The sequence below is a fragment of the Ciona robusta genome, chromosome 11 (genome assembly GCF_009617815.1).
Source record: "Ciona robusta chromosome 11, ASM961781v2".
Lineage (NCBI taxonomy): Eukaryota > Metazoa > Chordata > Ascidiacea > Phlebobranchia > Cionidae > Ciona > Ciona robusta.
Window position 1 is genome coordinate 250234 of NC_143245.1, and position 22267 is coordinate 272500.

Below are 22267 nucleotides of genomic sequence, written 5' to 3' on the forward strand. Positions count from 1 at the left end.
GTCATGCACAAATGTCGCATAGCAACAACTGGTAACACGTGAGAGTGGTTTGTGACGTAACAACAAACTCGAGATGAATCCCCTTGTCGATAGTGACGTCATAATAATGATTGACACCGCGTTCTATTCGTCACGCTCGTGTAGTTCAAGACAGCTGACTCACGTGATATCAACATGAATGGGAATTGTGACGAAACAAACGATCAGTTGTTCAACAATGAGGAGTCGAGAGGTAAGACAATTAACTACTTTATTACGTCACAGAGAGGTTTAGGTTGTTTCATATGACGTCATAGTATGTTATTTTAGAACCCTTTGCATTATGCCAGATCACGTGGTTCATACGTCAAACGAAGCGTATATGACGTCACACTACCCATTCTCCAGTGAACTTGGAGACATTCTTGATGAATCGATTTGTAGGAAGCAGGATTTTGATTGGGCGGGTTCGCATCAGAGCCAACCAATCACAACCAAGGTATCGCTGCCTCCACTGTCTTCTGTGTTCGGGAATAAAACTGTTTATGACGTCACTAACCCAAGTTACGTCACGCCACCATGGCAACCTGTGGTCATTCAACCGAACCGTGCAATTACGTCACAATCACACCACGTCACGATGAAAAGGAAAATATCAAAGAAAAAAAATGGAAGAGAAAAGGGAAAAACCCCTAATGTGAACCTAGCGTTCCAGGTACGTCACGTATTATGGCGTCATGGTACATTATGTTGCGTAATATTAAGTGATAATAATTTCACCCCAAACTTAACCCAGGAGTTACGAACTTTAATTCCAACGGACCCTGTTGACCGGAGGTTGTCGAAAGTTGAAACTTTGAGGTTGGCCGTCAGTTATATCAACCATCTATGTGAGTATTGTTGGGTTTGGGTGTTACTTGTTTATTGGGGTGAAAGGGCATTGTTATAACACAGCACACAGGTGTTCTGTACTCCGTGCCAGCTTGTATGTGACTTTGTGGGTGATTGTTTTTCTATATAGCTGACAATTTAGATAACCCATTACTGACCACTGGTTTGGAGCAATTGCACTTAGTGTTTTGCCCAAAGGTACACACGCCTACAATGGTAGCAACGTCAAGCTTTGAACCGTTCACCTCTGGTCTAAAAACAACCACTGATCACTATGTGGCTGGGTAACCATGCCATGTTTTAAATAACAACGGTGGAGGTTTTAACGTTGTGACGTCATATTACTTATTCTTATAGGTGAAACATTGAATTGTGACGTCATGGTGGAGCAACCGTGCCAGTCACGTGGTAATGTTTGTACGTTCTGCATCAGTAGGTCTCGTCACGCTTCGACGGTTCGATTGTGACAACAGTTGTTAAGCTATTGTTAGCTGTCACGTGGTTACCTGGCAGTTGCCGATTATTACGTCATAGTAGATAGCGTCATAACCACGTGACAGCTGCAAAACAATCGGCATGGCTACCCACACCTCAAGATGCTAATTGTGACGTACAATTGTTATTGTTTTAATTTAATTGTAATCGACGAATATCCTTCACACCACTGTGACGTAACAAACATCAACTATTTCCATTTCCACTTCTGTCGAACGTTTGTGACGTCACAATCCTGTATCCAAACTTTCGCGGTGGAAGCGGTCAAACATAATTGTGTTTCTTTGTTTGTTATCTTCCCGCTCTGTGACGTCATAAACATTATTATAACCATCACAAATATAATATTTATATTTAAACCTCTGATATTTCCCACTGCTGGCTAGGTGGCGCTGTCTCGTGGTTGTCAAACGGAAACTTACATCTTTGTATTTCAACTTTGTGTGATGACGTCACACCAACGCATACGTCACGAACGCTATTATGACGTAACTCGTTCTGAATAATAAAGCATTGTTTGAACATATTGTTTCATACCGTAACGAATAACTCACGTGTTTGGTGAATTCGAAATATTGGGTTCGTTGCCTTGATCTGTATCTATCGACACCCAGCGGACGACCCGGGATGACGTCATCAGAATGGGTGTCAAGGCAAATATCTAATGTTTCACCCAATCTACAGCAAACCTGGAAGGAACGAGGTTGTAGCGTCGTGTTAAAATGCTTGTAAGCTGATACGAGGTGTATGAAACAGAACACCCGTGTTATAACGACTGTAGTTGCCCCGCCATGCGAGGATAAATAAATTACATACGTGCTAACTTGTAAGCGGGCACGAGGTGTATGAAACAGAACACCCGTGTTATAACGACTGTCGTTGCCCCGCCATGCGAGGATAAATAAATTACATACGTGGTAACTTGTAAGCGGGCACGAGGTGTATAAAACAGAACATCCGTGTTATAACGACTGTCGTTGCTCCGCCATGCGAGAATAAATAAATTACATACGTGGTAACTTGTAGCGGGCACGAGGTGTAAGAAATAGAACACCCGTGTTATAACGACTGTCGTTGCCCCGCCATGCGAGGATAAAAAAATTACATACGTGGTAACTTGTAAGCGGGCACGAGGTGTATAAAACAGAACACCCGTGTTATAACGACCGTAGTTGCCCCGCCATGCGAGGATAAATAAATTACATACGTGGTAACTTGTAAGCAGGCACGAGGTGCATGAAACAGAACACCTGTGTTATAATGACTGTCGTTGCTCCGCCATGCGAGGGTAAACAAGTTACATTCATTTGTTTTTTATCAATTATTGATAATTATGACGTAATACTCACAGCACCACTTAACCTCGAATGAAGTTCAGGAACGTAAAGTTCGGGATAGACCTGCTCGATGAACCATGAAAACGATTTACAATTAAGATTATGACGTAATTGAACTCGTGACGTAATATTCCCCGAATCAGCCTTTAACGCCCCTGGTGTACGCTTAAAGAACAATGAAATATAATCGTCCAACCACACGTCTGCGACCCTTCGTTTATTACGTAGTACTACGTCATTGTGTACGTCATGGGGGCTCCTGGATTTAAACACGTGACCCACGTGACTGCATGGTAGGATTTCTATTCGTCCGCCGCACATCCAAATCTGGGATAGAAATGTTATAAACGCCAACCTAGACAACATATATAACCACCCTGAACGACATTTCCAGGTTGTCGCCTCCCCACACAGACATCCCATCGTCATAACTCCCCATCTCGTTAAAGAACTTTCTTTCAATAGCGAACACTCCCCCAGACATGGTTGGTGACGTCACCGGTTGCGTCATATCCATGGTTGGGTTAAGGAAACGGTCTCGGTGTGGGGGAATCCACCGATACGTCAGCGTCCAATCAAAACCCCCACGTTGTATCTGCAGCAAGCAATGGAATGACGGTTGCGTGTTAAAATGTACAAACTGCTGATACGCAACCGTCCCTTATAAAATCAAATCGCTATGTTTGGTGGCAACGTATGAGACGCACGTCCAAGCACTGTATCAATCAAGTCGCTTTAACCCTTAACCGAAGCGTAATAGAGCGATTTGATTACAAAGGGTGTATGATTGCGTACCATTGTACTTCAACCAACACCCCATACTTACTCTCTGCATCGGCGTCACAGTGAATTTGAAATTATCCGGATTAATGATTTCCATCACCGGTAAAGCTACCACGGTTCGATCACGTGATATTCGGTCCAACAAGGGTTCGGCCCACCCCTCGTAACATTCGCCTGTGACGTCATAACATTGTCAAATTATGACATCATGGACATTAAATGAAAGGTTTATGACGTCATATATCTTACAGTGTGAATCTAGAAACGCAATGACGTCACCAGCCGCCATCTTGGCTCCCTTTATTCGAGATTTAACGATCCCAAGGTGTTCAGTGTTACGAGACAACTTTACGAGACTTAACTCTTCGATTTCTTTCATGACGGCTTCCGTAAAATCTGGAATATAATTGTGACGTCGTACACCACCATTATTACGTCAGAATGACAAACAAACCGTTGCCGCTAAAATCATCAATTAAAATGACTTCCTTAAGCAAAACAGCAGGCCCACTCTCCAACACGCTGTACAAGGTTCGTATTAATGTGGAAAAAGCTTCGTTTTTGTAGCAAATGACAACCGACATCGTGGGGAGCGGTCTCGTGTATTGCTTATCCTGTGTTTATAAGTAACCTTTAAACTGGTGAGGTCCATGCAGTAGTACCCCGGGTGTTGGGTAATGGGCCAATCGTGGCCTAAATCGTAAAACTCATGGCGTGATACGCTGCGGGACCTCACTCATATATGAATAGAATAGAACCATGGTAACCGACCACGTGATACATACGTCAATTTATTCTTGGCCCATATATATATATTTGAATAAAGTTTATATTATGTTAAAGTATACATACATTTTCTCGCGGTTAATTTGCATTGAAGTTAAATTTGTTAGCCGAGATACTTACCATCAATGTATTACACATCACCTACCTTGCACACGTCTTCACGCTTGTCACCCAAGTTTCTATGTACGGATATGACGTCACTAACCAACACATTGAACGCATGACGTCGGTACCCTTCCTCGACCTGCCGTTCAACACTTGCGCCCATTCTGTGGGGAATAATAAAAGGATGGCCGAACTCTCCCGGTTCATCCCGACTTGATGGTGGTTTCTTCAACACCGGTAATAACTCCTCCCTCGAGTAAAATGTTGATGAAATGTTGTTTCTGTGATGGCTTTGCACCAGCTGGGAAACTCCCACTTGCAACACCTCGTTCAGGTTGTCCATTGTTTCGTTTTGTATCTGCAACAATTAGTTATTATATGATCATTGTGACGTAAAACCACTTGCCTTACTAACGATGTCTTCGCTCCTGTCAATCACGATATTACCTATCATGACGTCATTGTCACGTAATACATCTACGTCATCATTGAGACCAGTCGTCATAACAGGGGCCTCCAAACCGTCTGCCTCACCAGCGCCATCTACCGTTTGATTCGGATCATCTGAAGCCACCACTAGGACCAACACCTGATCAGCCAACTCCCTTCTTTCTGCTGCCCCCTTGCGGAGGAATGAATTCTCCGTTTCCTCCGAAACATCAGCTTTGTCTAAAATTAATGAATCAACATCGCCCACGTCACTCATGTAGTACTGATAATCGTTGATGACGTCATCACGCACACCAGTGACGTTATTGGAGGGTTCCCGGTTAAGCAAATACAAGATCAACAACAAAACAAAACACAAACAAATATTGGTGCACGACTTCGCCAACTTTGCAACCCTCATCATAAACACTATTGTTACAACTGTAACATGGACAATCCCAACACTGATACGTCACAATAAGAGCGCCACTTGAACAATGGGAATCGATAAATGACATCATAAAGTGGCAATTATGACGTAACATTAAATCTTTTATGAATATCCTTTGTTGGATATTTATGACGTTGCATTCTAGGGCGTTTGTATAGGAACAGCTACGTCACAGAGATACTTTGTGACGCATCAACGCGCAAATACTAGTGTTGTGACAATTTTATTTATAGTTCGCTTCATACAAATACAAATATAAAAATACTGTTGAGATTTCGTTAAGAATCCTTCTGAAAAATAGGAACAGGATTAAAATACCTTCATAGTTTATATGGCTGGCGTTGGTGGAAAGCCACTACGGCACGACAAGCCCCCAGCCAATGGTAGTGGGTTTCTACTTAGGTGAGAAACCCTTGCTGGATAGACCCGCAAGGAAAAGAAACCAAGAAAAACAACAAAATTAGTACGTGCTACAACAAATATATAACAACAACTCACACACGCCAACAAACACATTACATGGTCATTGAAACATTGGCAAACAAAAAGGTGCAAATATCGTACATAAAAGTTCCGCAGTGCGCACGCCACCAAGCGGCCACCTGTAAGGAGTCAAAGCCAACAACGGCCCTGCATCACCCGACCGCTTATTGAGAAAACATCTTGGTACCGCGATACTCTCGTCGTATCTTCACACAATATAATATCGTCCGGCTGTTACGCACCGCATCGACCGTTACGACATACTGTGGCTGTTACGTACCGCTAAAAACGGCGACGTCCACGTAACAAACCCGCAGCTGTAACGTAACTAAATCGACCGTGACGTAACCGCACCGAACGTAGGGTCATGACGTTGCTGACCCACCGCATCGACGTAAAGCGTAATTGTGACGTGGCCATCATCTCAATTACGTCATACGCGATGTTGTGTTAAATTAAAATAGACGTTAACTTAACCATGGGGGGACTTTATATTATAAAGGAAATTAAATTTATTTAAGAATTAGGGGGTTAAAAGTTGGTGTGTGTATTATACTGCCCGTTGATATTACTCGAGTATATGTGTACCAAGACAAGAGTTCTCGCAAAGCAAACCGAGACAATACAAAACCGCTGTAAGATTCAAGTCCTGACAGATAAAACACTACAGTTGGTAACTTAGTAAGATTGTTGCAACAATTCCTTTGCATTTATTTCAAATACATGTAAACAAATGCACTTTTAAGAGTGCAGAACGCTGGCAACATTAGGTCCAGCAAAAGTAGCTGGCAACACTGTAAGAGTGCACCAGCACACACACAAACACATTCATACATTAACACTAAATCTGAATCACCTTAAACCGCGCGGCATCTCTTTATTGTTAGCATCGTCTGTAAAACAAAACTTTATTTAATTAATATGATCTTCGTGTGGTTGGGCAACAGCCATGACAGGGGGTATCTGGAACAACTAAATCACTTCAAACGTACGTTACTTCACACAAGACACACATTTTACCAAAACTACGAGTTTTAATCTTTAAAGTTACCCTTTGCATAGTATGCTTGTTACGTCATAATATCTTTCTCATTCGCGAGAGAATCTTTTCAGATCTTTCGGGATCCTCCGTGACGTCTCGCACACATGTTCTGCAATATAAACGAATATAGGAAACTACTGGAATGTGACGTAACAATCAACATACCTAGCAGACTCTGCTGTTACGTCATCACTGCTTCGTGACGTGTGTCTTCTACGTCATCTGAAACAACCGGTATACGTAACAATGCATATTGTGACTTATTTAACATTCTTACTCACCTATTCTTTGATCTTCTTTCTTCGCGTGTACACCTGTAAATAAACCTATACACACTTAAACCTACAAACACCTCAAACCGGCATCCTTATATTGGCGTCTTCGTCTTTGTTCTTCGTCTGTAAAATAAACGTTATTTTATTTAATACGATCTTACACAACCCAACTACGGTCGATAGGTAAATTTATTTTAAGCTTAAATTACCTTGCGCTTTTTTTCTTTCTTCGTCTTGTCTTGTCTGTAACAATCTGAATTCTTAAGATTTATTGAAAATGATTGTTACGTCATAATTACCTTCTTACTTGCGAGTGAGAGAAACAGCGGCGGGATCCTCTGTGACGTCACATACCCATGTTCTGCAGAATAAACAACCATGAAACAACTTGCATTATGACGTAACAATCAACTTACGAAGCAGGTTCTTCTGTTACGTCATCACTGCTTCGTGACGTCACACGTAGCCTAAAACAACCATTGTACGTAACAATGCATAATGTGATTAACAATACATTCTTACTCACCTATTCTTTGATCTTCTTTCTTCACGTGTATATACCGCCGCAAAAAGAAATCGAATCGCGTCGACGCAAAGCGCGTATGGGGCCCCATGAAAAAAAGTCGCGAAACGCAAGCGTCGAAGAAACCGTATGGCGTCGCAAATTACGCTTCAAGATATTACAATAGTAGTAGTAACAATAATCATAATAAGTTAAGGGTAGTAATAGCATAGTAGTTAAGTTAGTAATACAATATTAATGCTACTAATAAACCTTCCCTCAAAGTCTTGAACCAGAAATACATGGCTGCTACTAAACTTGCTGGTGAGAAACTAACTTCATCTAAACTGTAACGTGGTGTAAATACCACGCGTTGTAAGGACAGCGTTTTATGCGAGAAGCAATCAACGAAAAGCGGGGAGGCGTAATTTAGGATCGTGACAAGCTTTAAACCGCTCGGTAGAGCTAGTGAGCAACACATGAAACAATTTTAGTATATTCCCATTAATAATTAGTAGTTTGGAATCTATAACAAGTTAATTTTGTCGTGTGTTTATCATTGCGATCTTATACTCCTAAAATACTGTAGTGATCGACGTGTGAAAGCGGGCGATAATAATGTTATCGTTGTAATTCCATGCTTACCGATGTTGTATGTTTACTGTTTAATGATATTGTGTGAGTCCACGTACCGATGCCTGACAACGGAAACTGTCACAATTTCCTAGCCGTTTCCTAATTAAGATGCGTGGCTGCTGGCAGGATTTATCGTTGTAAATTGTGTGTGAACTATGCTCAATACCCAGACATTGTATCTGTAGTTGCGTTATGTGTGACTGGCGGTAAGCCTGGAGGCTGACGTGTTCCCTTCTTCTCACAACTCTCGTCTGTATAAAAGATGGATGCGCCATGTTTCGGCACGCATTGAGCCGTAATTTCTGCTATCGTTATCGTATCGTTACGTCACTGTCAAGTTACTAATAAAGGAGTTATTAAGTGTTGATCTGGTTCCAATTGATCGGTGATTAAACGAGGTACAGCATCTAGTACGCGCGAAGAGGAGTACGATAGGACCAGACCCAACAAAGTGGTGACCCCGACGTGATTTGAATCGACTGGGGTATCCGCGGGCGACTCTCTATCCTGAAAAGCTGGATACTTCCACGATTGCACGGCGTCCGTCAGTCGCTCAATGCGCCGCTCAAAATTGTCATTAATGAGCGTCTGGCTGTTGATTGAGTTAGCTGATTCGGTGCTGTTGGATATGTGGGCGGACGGGTTCGCAAAAGAGTTGGGCGCTTGTAACATCATTATGTCGTCGGCTTTTGCAGCCAGCGTTTCCAGGTTCGACTGGGTGTATTCAAGACCAAGAGTGCGTCTTACGTCATCCGGTAGCCGCTCGACGAACAATTTTTTTAAGAGACTTTCGGCTACGACCCCATATTCCCCGTGGCTGCCCAACAGGGATCGCATCTCGCTGAGCAACTCGCTTGGCCGCCGGCCGTTTAAGCGTGTCTCGTGCAGTAGTTTGTTAAAGCGCTGTACCTCGTTGCATTCGTACAGTTGCAGCAGGGCAGTTTTGAGATTGGTATACGGAGCGTCCACGTCTCGGTTCATAATGAAATGACCGACCCTAGTGACTTGATCGGGGCCGAGGGCTGAAATAGCATGCGTGAATCGCACGTGCTCGCTAAAAACGCGATTGGCTTCAAAAATCGATTCAACAGTGCTTAACCAGAGACGTACTGAGGAAGGCCAAAATGCTGGTAGTTTGGGTTTTAGGTCAAGCCGTTGCTCTCTCTGTATCGGCTGATTTTCTGCGCCGCGTGTGGCCACATCTGCGTCAATCCCGCGTGGGTAAGTGAAATGCTCGCCGACTCCGGTGGGTTGCTCGCGCGCGTTATTACCCGAAAATTCGTGTGAGAAATTACCCTTAGGCGCGTACCCAAAAGGATCACCCTGAGCACCGTTACCACTTGTAAACGGATTCGAGCTACTAGAGGGTGAGCTACTAGAAGGTGACGAAGAAAAACCACTGGGGTTTGCCGGGAACATTGAACGTTCCTCAGGTGGCGGCACCAGAGGCGACGGCAAAAATGTGGGTATGTCGCCCATAAGGGGCGTGGAATGCTTAGCCGCCTTAGATTTTGGGCGTTTCAGAAACGAAAGAAACTGGGCCATGATACTTAGAGCCCCGAGACGAATTTAAATTTACGATATTTTTAACATGCAAAAAGCTTAAATATGTTGCCGCACCGTAGAACTGTCTTCGGTAGGTCTTCTGTCTTCGTTTCTCGGTCGTCGGAAGGTCGTGTTCAGAAGGGGTCACGTCGGGGTCACCATTTGTGGGCGTCAAGTGATAAGACGTTAGCCCACAGTCCGACTCCATAACATGTCCAGGTTCAAAACTCAGTTTATTCAACAAAACAGTTCGGGTTACAACGACAAAACAACAACGACGTCACGATACTCTCCGGCCTCCAACTGGCTGGTCCAGGCTCACACTGCCTCGCTGTACAGTACAGGGCAGGGCTTATAAAGGAGATAACTCAAAGGCGAGAACTCCCAAGGCGAGAAGAAGCGTTATACACGAGAAAACATTATACACATTATACAGCAAGGCAAAGTCTCTCAGTATTGTTACAGGGCAAAGTCTCTTAGCATTGTATATAAAGAAGCATTGTTATACATGGGTTACAGGAAACAATCTAGGCACATTATACAGCAAGGCAAAGTCTCTCAGTATTGTTACAGGGCAAAGTCTCTTAGCATTGTATATAAAGAAGCATTGTTATACATGGGTTACAGGAAACAATCTAGGCGCATACACATTATGCCAGCTGGCCAGCTGTTAAAGTTACACAACGCAAAATTCAATCTTTATGCATTAAGTTAAATTTAGATAATTATATATATTAAATATTTGTGCTCGGAGCACCCTCAACCGCTACATATAGGCTGGCCCCACCGAAAAATGTTTTCATACGCAGGCCATACGCGCGCATAGTCATCATTGTACCTCATCTTGAAATTGTTCGTCGCTACTTCACTGCGCTTCAGCAGGATTTTTTCACGACAGTCGCTACTTCCCTGTTTCAGCAGGATACTTTTCACGACAGTTTGTAGGTTGCAGATCGGCACCTTTTGTTTTGTAGTATGTAGGCTAGGCTCGATGAGGAGATTGATTGTACTTGCGCGTGCCTTTGTGATGATGAATCATGTAAGGTGGGGTATGCAGGCGATCGGTGCTCCAGCGGCAGCTTATTCTGAATAACAAATTGCGGAAAGTACTACTGCAATAGAGATTGAATAACGTATACGAATAAAACGGTATTGGGTACGCTAACACGGTAACTTCCATTAAAATTCTTGGGACAATACATTATATCGCCGATAAAACTGCAATATTGATAGCGACGTGCTGGCTACGCAGCTTACGATGAAGGAGAGAAAATGAGATATGGATGGGTCACATAGATTAGTGGTGCCCGTGAGTACTGTGTCAACTCACAATGTAGGTAATATAGTAGGCGTAAGGGTCATCACGTAGGTTAGTGGTGCCCGTGAGTGTGTCAACTCACATGTAGGTAATATAGTAGGCGTAAGGGTCATCACGTAGATTAGTGGTGCCCGTGAGTGTGTCAACTCACATATGACTAGAGGATAGATAGCAATGCAACATTGCTCGTTGGGGTTTACCCATTTTAATTGTTAAGCTTGTTGGGGTCGTGGTCTGACCCAACTTCACATTATAAAACATAAAACACAGTAAGGGACGACTAACAATGTTCCCCACAATTTGGGCGTTGATCTGCATGGTGGACCTAGCCGGCCCGGTTCCTTTTTTTTTTTGCCATGACTCTCTGTTTAAAGGAGAGTATTTCATCCCCGAAGCTTCGCCCTGCGTCAAACAGATTCCGTCCACTGTCAAAACCTGCCACGCTGAAGTTTACAATCCGTCCGCCGACCTCACCCCGTTAACCATGTACACCTGCCAAACCTTCGTTTCAACGTTCCACACCACCTACTTCTTCTTCGGAAGCAAAACCCACTCTATCGAAACCGTTTCGGGCATCGCCCCGTCCCCTGGATCTTGTCAAGAATGGAAGCACACGCTGAATGCTCCCAACTATGGCCCGCTAACCAAAATAGCGGGAAATCAGTACTCGACTACAAATAGGGTCAAGTTAGAATACCAATGGCCCACCAGTGTCACAAAATCCATATACAATGCACAAATAACGCGCGCGGTCGGGTATTACGACCCTAATCGCAAGCGGCTGCGAAGCCCGATGGGCATCCTTAGCAAATGCGACGTCCATCACGGGTTCTGTACGGTTGGTACACGTACCTATATCTGGAAGGTGCCCAAGCTCATTGATTGTCCGAAAACCAAACCCATGGGCAACCACACCCTTACCCTTCATTTCAGCGACTCCCCCCGCCCTTACCGCTTAGAAATCCGAGAATTGGGAATGAGTATCCATTCCAAATCCACTTGTCCTCCCCAAACGACGGCTTGTTATTCTAAAGATGCCATGTGCGACGCGGCGGGCCTAATCATAGTCCCGACAAACTGCTCCGCGGCTGCCTGGCTGCCGAATGACGGCAGGATCGCGTCTCGGCGCCGGAATGGAAATCCGACAGCTAACATGATAAATGAGGTTTCGGACACCATGGTTGAAAGTCTCCGCAATATGACATCGGACGTGCATTATCTAGAATGTACCGTGCAATCACTACTATCCACTTTATACACGCTCGTCTCTAGGCAATATCCCGGAGAGGTGCTGAGCGGAATCTTAGGCGGTCGGCGTGCCGCTATCACGGTGGGTGATCTAATGACCGAGATCACCTGTGAGAAAATTAACGGGACCATTATGCTGTCACTCAAGCACCACAAACTCTTCGCCACTCGCCCGCTTATTCGCTACAGAGATGCCACCGGAAAACCGCGTATAGGCCAACTCTACCGGGACGGATTCGTTTATGCCTCCGTCAAGTTCGTCGAAAAATACAACCCAGGCAGGGTGATGTCGTTCAAAATCCTCGATTCCTTTTATCTTTTTGAGAACTACACGCTTTCACACGTGGACCCAAATATCAATTACGTCACTCCGTCTCTGACACCAGTTCAATTCCAGCATGAAACGCTAGATTATGAATCACTCATGAACGAGTTTCCGGAATCTGCGGGGGAATGGACGACTTAACCTCCATGCTAGCCACGTTAAGTCAAGCCAAACTGTTCCACAACAAGTTCTATCACTACCTGGATTCAAATTCAAACCCAACCATCAGCGCTGATATGGAATATGTCTCGAGTACGCTCGATGCTTCAGCCAAAAACATTTTTCTGAACGTGATCAGCTCCATCACCTCCCCAGCTTGGACCTGTGTGATCATGGCTGCCTTGACCCTCGCGTGTTTTTGGGGGGTTTTCCTGACTATGTGGGTTGTTAAAGTTTACGGTGCGGCCATATTTTTCGCCGTCCGGGGAAGAGTCCAAGGCGTCCCCCCCCCCCTAGCCCCAACGCCCCTGCTAACGATTAAAATTAAAACGCGCTTTAATGTACGGCAGGGGGACGCCACCCAGAACACCGAGCACATGTTACGGTTGCGTGTCGTGGTGTACCAGATTTTTGTGTTCCTGCGTATACGTTCGAAATGCTTTTCACCCGTACAACTTTTGTATAGCGTCCGTGTGATGTAGAGGCTGTGTGTCATGATTTTGTGTAATAGGCCTTGCTATGGTTATGCAACGTATTCCAATTCGGTAGGCTCTCACCGATGTGACATATTTTTCAGACGTCGACAGCAAGTAACACGGAGACACTACACGGCCCCACCCCCTAGATCAGCAACTGCGCGACAAAAACAAGTCAATCCTCATGACCTATGACAACGGGCGTCAGTTCAACGATCATGAACGACAAGAACCCAACGTCTCAACAGCGACCTTGGCAATCGTAAAGCAACATAAAACAATAGAATCCGAGATCACAACGATCACCGCGACGCCAGAGGTTCGAAAATCCGGAGGAACGATCGCGCAGATTGCAAGTACTGTATATGAAAACATTTTGTGCGGGGGATGCCTATGTAGTGATCGACGTGTGAAAGCGGGCGATAATAAGGTTATCGTTGTAATTCCATGCTTACCGATGTTGTATGTTTACTGTTTAATGATATTGTGTGAGTCCACGTACCGATGCCTGACAACGGAAACTGTCACAATTTCCTAGCCGTTTCCTAATTAAGATGCGTGGCTGCTGGCAGGATTTATCGTTGTAAATTGTGTGTGAACTATGCTCAATACCCAGACATTGTATCTGTAGTTGCGTTATGTGTGACTGGCGGTAAGCCTGGAGGCTGACGTGTTCCCTTCTTCTCACAACTCTCGTCTGTATAAAAGATGGATGCGCCATGTTTCGGCACGCATTGAGCCGTAATTTCTGCTATCGTTATCGTATCGTTACGTCACTGTCAAGTTACTAATAAAGGAGTCATTAAGTGTTGATCTGGTTCCAATTGATCGGTGATTAAACGAGGTACAGCATCTAGTACGCGCGAAGAGGAGTACGATAGGACCAGACCCAACAATACTAACCAAACAGTATAAATAAGTTGCATTCATTCATTCATTTATCCAAGCTGCGTATATACATATCTGCTGCACTCTCTCTTTTTAGAATTAGAAAAAAGCAAATCAGTTTCGAAATAAACGGGGTGGGTTAAAGTTTTTATGCATAATAACAACTGTATACGTCATATTTGTTCTCGAATGTTTACATTCTAGTAAATCTATTGTTTACGTTTAGTATTTAAACAATGGATCAACGTGTAGAAGTCGGTGTGACGCTAACCGACCAATTCGTTTCTTGTTTGCCGGAATATTTCGAAATTGATGCCGAAAATAAAATACGTCATGACATGAAGAAAGTGAACGTGTTTTCTGAAACCAAAACGTTTGCTGACTCTTATAAAGGGTGCGTTTCGCAAGAACACTAACCACTAATCATAGGCGTCATATTTATTAATTTGCAAAATGTATGGGTGACATTGTTAAATTACAGTTACCCTCATAGTGTCAAACATAGGGAACCTCGTTGATTAATGTGGTGAATGATATTTAAGCCTAAAACTAGAGTGCTAAATGTGTGATGTCACCCCCTGTTCCCAAAGTTACAAACATCCTTAACATTACACGTATAGACTATACACGTGTCTTACAAGTTGCCTTCTTCAGTTTCTTATCTTTTGCATGTACCCCAAACCTTTACATTAGCTGCACGATTAGTTTTAATGCCACAAATATTACAGCGAGGTTCTGGTTGAAAACATATCCGAGTTTTACACCATTCGTGACAAGTTATTGACATTGCCAACATTTATTGAAGTTTATTTAAACAAATCTAAAAGCTCGGGAAATACAACATACATTACAAAAGGTAAATGTTATTAATATTTAATAAAAGACCTAATTTGTTTCTTTGGTGGAGGTAGCGAAGGTCAATAATATACAACACCGCAAAAGAAAGGAAATAACGGTAAAACGACAGTCATTATAACGCCCTTATTGATAAAAGAAAACTCATTGAATACGAGGCGGGATATTTGCACTCATGTTTCTGTTGGGCATGGCTGATGCAACTTTGGTGTAACAACCATGATTTTTAACGGATATTCTTTTCCAGACTTTTTATCCTTAGCATGTTTTAACGACTGTAGTTTTGCCGTTAACTCCCTTCACTTCATTCTTTAAATAGTTTGATCATCGCCATCGTTTTTAAAAAGATAAATAAAAAAATATGATATGCAACGGAATGAAGGATGATGGCTTATTTATCCTCAGCGTAACATTGTTATAATTATTTATGAAATATTTGTTTAAAATCCACCAGGTAAATTCATTGTATACCTTAACACTACGCATCCTGCAATTCAACAACAATTAAGGGGAATATTGGGAGAAGCCGAAGTTTTGATAAAACAAGAAAAACATTTTGCATTAGAGGTTAGTTATGATGGCTGGTTACTATTTGTGGTTTCTTTTATAAGTTGATCAATAGGCAATAAATCAAATTAATATTATTATATTAACTTAATGAATATTTTGACTTGTGACTCTTTCAATAAGAAAACAAAAGATTAAATTAATTAAAACAAAGAGAAGAAAATTAGCAGCAAAATTACATTTGTTAAAGTGTGTTTTAACAACTGCCTTTTTGTTTTAAAGGGGCATACCAACGAAAAATAAAAATTTGTATATGGATAGATATTCTCAAATGCAAGCTAAAAGTACCATCAAAGTTTTAAAATATGAAACAGCTTCTAAAAAAATGTGTAAAAAAATCGGTTGAAGTAAAAAATATTTGGCTGTTTTGACAATGCATGGGATTTCCCATAAGAAGTTATCATTAGTATTTCACCACAGATATGTTTGGATGAATTGTTAAAATGTTGGTACAAAGCAAACTTCCCTGACAGTGAAGGTTCCTCATTCGAAGCGGTGGGAGCGAACATCTGCTTGACAAACTTTAGTCGTCGCTTTCATGAATGCTACAACCCCCTTTTGTGGTTGGGGTGTTTGCCTGTCATGCTTCTATGTGGGACCCCATACTGTGTAAGTATCAAACATAAACTTCATGTTTAAATATCATAATACTGTATTAGAATTATCCTTTTCGATAAAAAAATTGGAAATAGTTTTTTTAACCAAAGACCATTAATATTCGTAATTTTAGAAATATGTTTGTTTGTAAACAAACGTTCATTTTATCTCATGAGTGTTTTGTCTTTGTTATCTGTGTATTGTAATATATTTCCTAAGATCTTTATGCGCCAGTAACCTGTGTCATATTCTGGTGGTGTCTTGCCAAATGATAGATGATATGTTGGCACAATAAAATATTAAAAAATAATGTTTTTCACCAGGAGCAACAACAACATGAATAATGTTATTGTTAATCAATTTCGTCCAATTTTCATCGTTTGTTACAAACATTTCACACAGATATATAGAGCCATGAAGTGCATCGATGTCGAGCGCAAGTTACGCGGTTCGGTCGTTTATATTGAAGGTGTGAATCAACAAGAACGAGACAGATTTCACCAAATATTACGACAAGCTTACATAGATGGATTGAACTCAACAATTCGTGAGTTGCTTCATGTTATATTAACCTGTGTTCTTGTTTCAATAAGAGGTTGATGATGTTATTGACGTAATATATCTTTAGGACGCTATTAGTTGGGCTCAATTTTTGTGGTTGGTAGAAATGTAGAATACAGTCACAATCATTATATTTATTTTGCACATGTAGAAACAACAACCAAAATAATGTGATCCATTAACTTTTTAACCAAACCTGTTTTTATTTTCCAGAACAACCCCCACCTTATACTATGACATCACAACCAAATATTCAACAACAATTATAATAACATTACGTAACAATCAACTTTTGCCCTAATCGTTGTACTTAATTGCCTTAATAGTGTTTTTATGTTGTTTATATTCTTTCTATGTTACCTCCTTTATACACAACCTTGCCATTTACGCTGGGGTAAGATGGGACGCCTTTAGCAAATATTATTCAAATATCCTGATCGTGTTTTAAACAATTAACAACGATCTGTGGAAGTTGTGAGGATATGGTTTTTTAATTCCTTGTTCTTTGTTTACTACCAAATGAGAAGAGAAAACAGATTTAAAAGGTGTCCCATCTTCCCCACCTTTAATACACATACATGTCCCACCTTCCCCTCACCAACAAGCGTGATGGTTTACCCACATATGTGTAACTCTTGAGTGAGGTCATACAGCATGGCACAAATGGCATTCACAATACATTTGCTTGGTGAAAACACGCTCTGTGTTTTGTGATGTTTTATTACGAAAGTAAACCAGCCAGTTATTAAACAGCCAAGTAATGTTTCTGCTGAGGAAGAAGTTCTGACAAGGAAAATTGAAGCGACTTTTGAAGCAACAATCGTGCCACAGATGCAACAATGACATTTAACTGCATCACACCAATGATATGATCTACAGTTCGTCCCACATTCGATGTTTCTCTTTGATCTTCCCCACTTTCGGTTCCTTGTGTGTTTCGCCTGATGACTCTGGCGCCACCAGCTGGTCGAGTGTGGAGCAGTCTACGTCATCGGGACATTCTGTGCACACGTCACTACTATGACGCATCACTCGGTCGCATTCTTTACGTAAGCGGTCAGGCATTCGGTCGTCGTCTTTGCAATGTCTGGAAAGTCAGGTTTATATTAAAGAATAGGTGTATGAACAAAGTAACTTATTTAACCTTTGTCCGGCGCCGTGGTATAGTGGTTAGCGCGCCTGCTTGTAACCCAGAGGTAATGGGTTCAAGGCTCGATGCTGCTACTATGTGGGCGTATGTGTCCTTGGGCAAGACACTTAACGGCAATTGCTCCAACCCAGTGGTTACTAATGGGTTGTCTAAATTATCAGAAATACATAAAAAAGAGAAAAAATCCAAAAAAAAAAAAAAAAAAAATTACCCACAAAGTAACATACATGGTAACTCGTAAGCTGGCACGAGGTGTTAAACCCGTGTGATAACGACTGTCGTTTTCCGGCCACGCGAGGATAAAGTAAGTTACATTCATTCATTCATTCAACCTCACATGGTGGGGCAACGGTCGTCGTTATACCACGAGTGTTCTGTTTCATACACCTCGTGCTCGCTTACAAACTGGGTGAACACTTTTTATTTATTATCTTAGTTTATCACAAAGCAGTTATTTACTCTCCAAACCACTTACATGCAGAAACAATGCATCTTACACGAGGCCTCGTTATCAACAGCGGGACATTTTATATCATCCGGGCAGGGCGGACACATGTCGATTTTATGGGGAACGATCTTCATGCAATTCTCCGCTAACGATACGGATCCGCTGCGGCATTTGCTATGGGAGGATATTGGTTTGTTAGAGCAAGGATGTTCCTTTAGCGGGAGCGACTTTTTAACAAGACAAGATGGTTGCTTTAATTAAATGTCACGATATAATCATGGTGTTTTGGACTTTTTACCAATATTTTCCTCATATAATAGAGTACTGTGGGGGGAGATGGGACACCTTTAGCACATAATATCCAAATATCCTGATCGTGTTTTAAACAATTAACAACGGTATATGGGAGTTATTTAACATTGCATTATACTTACTCGCAAATACATTGTAAATTACACTTTGTTGTTTTCAACTGAGCTGGTGAAATAGCCTTCGTTGTTCCCGCCGCTATTTCGTCCTTAAGTTTTTCATTTATTTCATCGGTTTCCTTTTGCATCTGCGCCGCCTCTTTTTTCATTTCGTCCAACTTCTTCATCTCTTCGTCCAAGTCAACGTTGCTGGCCTCTTCTGCCATCTAGCGGTTTAAATAATTTATTTCTTAATTGTTCCCGTCAAACAAAACACAATTTTTATATTTTAAATACAGCAGCTAAAATCAAATTAAACAAAATAACAAAAAGAGAAATGGCAGCAAAACGACAGTCTTTAAAAAACAATCCAATAGCTCGGCTACTTTCCGGTTGCGCGGTTGCTACGTCACAAACCCCATTCATCTACGCACCTGTTCAAATCTTTTTATTTCTTCTGCAGTTGGGCACGTAGTGTTTTTACAATCGCACTCTGGACCCGGAAGGCCGGTTGAGGAGCATTTCTGTTGGAAATGCGGAGGGATGCTGTCTTTGCATTTGCTGTTGATAATTGGTTGTTATCAATACGAGAATAAACGTGGTAACTTTTACAAGTTACCACGTATGTAACTTATTTATTCTTGCATGGAGGGGCAACGACAGTCGTTATAACAAGGGTGTTCTGTTTCATACACCTCGTGCCTGCTTACAAGTTACCACGTATGTAACTTTGTGGGTGATTGTTTTTGCTGTACGGCTGATATTATAACGTAGCAACATTGTGTTTACATGTCACAGTGAGGTTTATTACATCATATTACCTGCAGAAACAAGGAACGATACAATGAGCGTTCTCTTTTAAGGATTCGAGAACTTTCTTCGCTTCTTTTATTTCTTTTGGTTCAGGGATTTCCCCGGGTGCGATACCAGGATCCGGACATGATATAACTTCAGGTGAGGGACAACTACATCCTTGCAATACTGAGTCGTAGTTGATACATCGGTTGTCGGATGGATGAAGCGATGATTTGCATTTACTGTAAACACATGGGTTAAATCACCAACAAGATATATCATTATGTTAAATCCACTTACGCGCAAAAACAACTTGTTTTACACCTCGCTTGCCCCCATTTGACGCAAAACTCTTCGGTACACGAGTTGCTTTCGCATTCGTATTCAGCTGGGATAGAAGAATCTTTATAACACGCCCCCTCTTCCTCGCAACAAACACACGCACAGTAAGCTCGTTTCTAAACACACGGTTTCGTTAGCCACGAGATAAATGACCAATAAACTGAATATTTACCAATAACTCCAACGTTGGCCCGACATCCGCACATGAGGTGCCCAGCCAACCCAACAACACGCAAATAACTAAAAGCTTCATCTTTACACATTGACATCCCTACCAAGCACGACGTTGATATATATGAACGCTGACATGGCCCGGGGGCATCGACTGTAAGACGTGGCTACAGGGCTTCGAAGAACACCATTGTGACAAAAAACTTTATTTGTGACGTAATAATTACGGTGAATCGCTCTTTATAATTAAACAATGCATTTTGATGAAAGGGTTGAATTTTAGAATGCGATCAAATTCTAAAAACATTTAATGGTTTAAATATTTTCTATTCGTCTTTGTTTTCTCATAGAAATTTTATAACGGATGACCAAAGGTATAATGACGTCATAATGTTGATTATGACCTAATGAAATAACAGTTTAAATTTTGCATGCGAAAAGAATGCAAGGTGAAGTTACAATACACTATTATGAAAAAACTAAAAATTGAACTTTTGCTGACAAATTAAAGTTTTTACAACGAAACACGCGTGGTGTTGTGACGTAAGCACTACGTTGATATGGCAACCTCGAGTACCTATGACGTCATCGTAAAAATTATTCGGGTCATGAGATGACGTCATATAATTTCCACAAACGGGGAACTACCGGAAGGTGAGTCCATCTCGTCCACACCTTGGAAGTAAGGTTCTTTACCCCATCTCGAATCTTTGATCCAGTACTGTCGCAGCGCCTCCATGCGGAGACATAAACTACATATAAGAAACAGCAAGGTGGCGAGCACACACATCGATATTGCGAAGATAACAGCGAGGTTTACGAAGTAGAAAGTGTCATTGTATCCGTCCACGTATGTAAAGTTCTGTGGAACAATGTTTGCTATTATAAGATGTTTATTGTGAATGACGTATGGGGTGTGACGTAACAATCATTCATCGCGACCCATCTTTGAGTTAATTTTATGCCCATGGTTTCCCATGTGACGTCACAATTTCATGTATTGTCCGTTCACATTATAAATTGCTATGCTATTATTACGTCATAAATATTTAATTAATTGATTTCGATGTCAACCTTCAATGTACCACGTGACGTGGGGGCATCTATATGTCATTGCTTGGCGAGGAAAAGAGATTTCCATTCACGTCATAGTATACTACGTCATTAACCCAATTATTACGGACAACCAGGCTGTAAAACGAAGAATCGCAAAAACATGTCTGCTGAGTCAATTTATAATCATAATCGATTCGACCGTTTCGTCATTAATTTATTACTTAGTGACGTCACAAGATGATTTAAAATAAAAATACATGCTATTACGTCACAAATGACATTCGTTATTTTGATTGTTCTCAATAGAAAATTCGCGTTGTAGGCTATATACCAGTCTCGAATTAAAATGTGAATTGGCATTGTTACACGGGCAACAGTTAAATATCGATTATTACGTCATAATGTCCCATTATAGAACCACAATAGTGATAATATTTCACAAAAGAATTCTAAAATATTTTTTCGAATTGTTAATGTGACGTAATTCATGCGCATTGTTATATAATTGTGATAAAACAATGAAATAATTAAATAAACAAACAAAGATTTATATTCACCTGATCGGATGTATTTGTTGCGTTCATTTTGATTCTTGGCTTGCGATATAAATAAAAATCAAGCGTCTGCTAAAACAATTAACCTCTAGTATGACGTAACACGGGTATATTGTCAATAATTGCTGGTATAAATTATTCAAACTTCTTATATACAAGCTGCTTCATAGTTCTGCCCTGTACTTTATATCTTTAAACCTGTTTCTGGGCATATATGTAGACAACTGCATTCCTGGTGCATTTTTAACATTGCTGTTAATAGTCTCACTATATTACTGTGGGGTAAGATGGGTATCGTTAGCACATCACATCTCGTATTTCCCCATTATAATTTTAACAGTTAATAACAACGCACTTTTAAAATCGTGGGGATAGGGTTGTGTAAATATCATCTGTTTACGACCAAATGGGATGAGAATGAAAATATCCGACAGGAAACACCTTACCCCACCTACTATAATGAAGCACAAACGCTTGATATAAATGACTAAATCAATTCTTACAGTTTTTACTACATAGCTGTATTGAATATTCATTTCTACTTTATCTATCCCTACCCGTACACATACAATATTCCTGTACTAAACCCTGTACTTATATAAGAGCACATT

General features: G+C 41.4%; 5 protein-coding genes and 1 long non-coding RNA gene across 10 annotated transcripts; 3 read left to right on the forward strand and 3 right to left on the reverse strand.

Moving 5' to 3' along the window:
- The first annotated feature begins 195 nt into the window (after positions 1–195).
- On the forward strand, positions 196–1887 carry LOC149727497 (uncharacterized). 2 transcript variants are annotated; one of them, XM_089887652.1, is made up of 4 exons: positions 196–694; positions 776–869; positions 1228–1371; positions 1410–1887. In XM_089887652.1, exons 1-3 carry the CDS (start codon positions 323–325, stop codon positions 1335–1337), a joined length of 576 nt encoding a protein of 191 aa, XP_089743778.1. In that variant the 5' UTR covers positions 196–322; the 3' UTR covers positions 1338–1371; positions 1410–1887. The 2 variants fall into 2 exon arrangements, with proteins under 2 accessions (XP_089743778.1, XP_089743777.1); XM_089887651.1 differs by having other exon boundaries at positions 1228–1887.
- On the reverse strand, positions 1487–7996 carry LOC149727498 (polypeptide N-acetylgalactosaminyltransferase 4-like). Its single transcript, XM_089887597.1, has 16 exons — positions 7473–7996; positions 7356–7417; positions 7266–7299; positions 7063–7179; positions 6947–7003; positions 6791–6890; positions 4783–6632; positions 4417–4734; positions 3940–4099; positions 3735–3881; positions 3529–3659; positions 3079–3297; positions 2715–3029; positions 1920–2054; positions 1726–1863; positions 1487–1669 (listed from the first exon to the last, which is right to left on the reverse strand). The coding sequence occupies exons 7-16, from the start codon at positions 5227–5229 to the stop codon at positions 1556–1558; spliced, it is 2124 nt and encodes a 707-aa protein (XP_089743723.1). The 5' UTR covers positions 5230–6632; positions 6791–6890; positions 6947–7003; positions 7063–7179; positions 7266–7299; positions 7356–7417; positions 7473–7996; the 3' UTR covers positions 1487–1555.
- A 3298-nt stretch (positions 7997–11294) lies between these two features.
- LOC149727499 (uncharacterized) lies at positions 11295–13939 on the forward strand. The gene is given in 2 exon segments (XM_089887599.1): positions 11295–12748; positions 12751–13939. Coding segments are annotated over 2 exon segments (1926 nt in total). The 5' UTR covers positions 11295–11343; the 3' UTR covers positions 13272–13939.
- A 215-nt stretch (positions 13940–14154) lies between these two features.
- Positions 14155–18209, forward strand: LOC149727500 (uncharacterized). 2 transcript variants are annotated; one of them, XM_089887639.1, is made up of 7 exons: positions 14155–14287; positions 14380–14547; positions 14882–15009; positions 15463–15575; positions 15996–16184; positions 16575–16719; positions 16947–18209. In XM_089887639.1, the coding sequence occupies exons 2-7, from the start codon at positions 14390–14392 to the stop codon at positions 17000–17002; spliced, it is 789 nt and encodes a 262-aa protein (XP_089743765.1). In that variant the 5' UTR covers positions 14155–14287; positions 14380–14389; the 3' UTR covers positions 17003–18209. The 2 variants fall into 2 exon arrangements, with proteins under 2 accessions (XP_089743765.1, XP_089743766.1); XM_089887640.1 differs by lacking the exons at positions 14155–14287; positions 16947–18209 and having other exon boundaries at positions 14294–14547; positions 16496–16718.
- LOC149727501 (uncharacterized) lies at positions 17414–20208 on the reverse strand. 3 transcript variants are annotated; one of them, XR_016385961.1, is made up of 7 exons: positions 20048–20208; positions 19834–19991; positions 19560–19775; positions 19173–19299; positions 18766–18965; positions 18216–18505; positions 17414–17877 (listed from the first exon to the last, which is right to left on the reverse strand). XR_016385961.1 is itself a non-coding variant. In XM_089887626.1 (7 exons), exons 1-7 carry the CDS (start codon positions 20126–20128, stop codon positions 17607–17609), a joined length of 1143 nt encoding a protein of 380 aa, XP_089743752.1. In that variant the 5' UTR covers positions 20129–20208; the 3' UTR covers positions 17414–17606. The 3 variants fall into 3 exon arrangements, 2 of the variants coding, with proteins under 2 accessions (XP_089743752.1, XP_089743753.1); XM_089887626.1 differs by having other exon boundaries at positions 17414–17820; positions 18359–18505; XM_089887627.1 differs by lacking the exon at positions 18216–18505 and having other exon boundaries at positions 17414–17820.
- Positions 20209–20236: 28 nt separating this feature from the next.
- LOC149727502 (uncharacterized) lies at positions 20237–22251 on the reverse strand. Its single transcript, XR_016385964.1, has 2 exons — positions 21660–22251; positions 20237–20908 (listed from the first exon to the last, which is right to left on the reverse strand). It is a non-coding gene; the product is annotated as an uncharacterized LOC149727502 (long non-coding RNA).
- Positions 22252–22267: the final 16 nt, after the last annotated feature.

Bases quoted from the DNA above. Each gene is read 5' to 3' on its own strand.
- LOC149727497 (XM_089887651.1), top strand. From the start codon at position 323: ATGCCAGATCACGTGGTTCATACGTCAAACGAAGCGTATATGACGTCA. The intron at 695-775 runs GTACGTCACGTA...AACTTAACCCAG, and splicing joins ATGTGAACCTAGCGTTCCAG to GAGTTACGAACTTTAATTCC. The intron at 870-1,227 runs GTGAGTATTGTT...TTATTCTTATAG, and splicing joins CAGTTATATCAACCATCTAT to GTGAAACATTGAATTGTGAC.
- LOC149727501 (XM_089887626.1), bottom strand. From the start codon at position 20,128: ATGAAGCTTTTAGTTATTTGCGTGTTGTTGGGTTGGCTGGGCACCTCA. The intron at 19,776-19,833 runs GTAAGTGGATTT...ATGTGTTTACAG, and splicing joins AAAACAAGTTGTTTTTGCGC to TAAATGCAAATCATCGCTTC. The intron at 19,300-19,559 runs GTAATATGATGT...AATTATCAACAG, and splicing joins ATCGTTCCTTGTTTCTGCAG to CAAATGCAAAGACAGCATCC.
- LOC149727498 (XM_089887597.1), bottom strand. From the start codon at position 5,229: ATGATGAGGGTTGCAAAGTTGGCGAAGTCGTGCACCAATATTTGTTTG. The intron at 3,660-3,734 runs GTAAGATATATG...ATGACGTCACAG, and splicing joins TGCGTTTCTAGATTCACACT to GCGAATGTTACGAGGGGTGG. The intron at 2,055-2,714 runs GTGAGTATTACG...CGTTCCTTCCAG, and splicing joins ATTCGAGGTTAAGTGGTGCT to GTTTGCTGTAGATTGGGTGA.
- LOC149727500 (XM_089887639.1), top strand. From the start codon at position 14,390: ATGGATCAACGTGTAGAAGTCGGTGTGACGCTAACCGACCAATTCGTT. The intron at 15,010-15,462 runs GTAAATGTTATT...AAAATCCACCAG, and splicing joins TACAACATACATTACAAAAG to GTAAATTCATTGTATACCTT. The intron at 16,185-16,574 runs GTAAGTATCAAA...CATTTCACACAG, and splicing joins TATGTGGGACCCCATACTGT to ATATATAGAGCCATGAAGTG.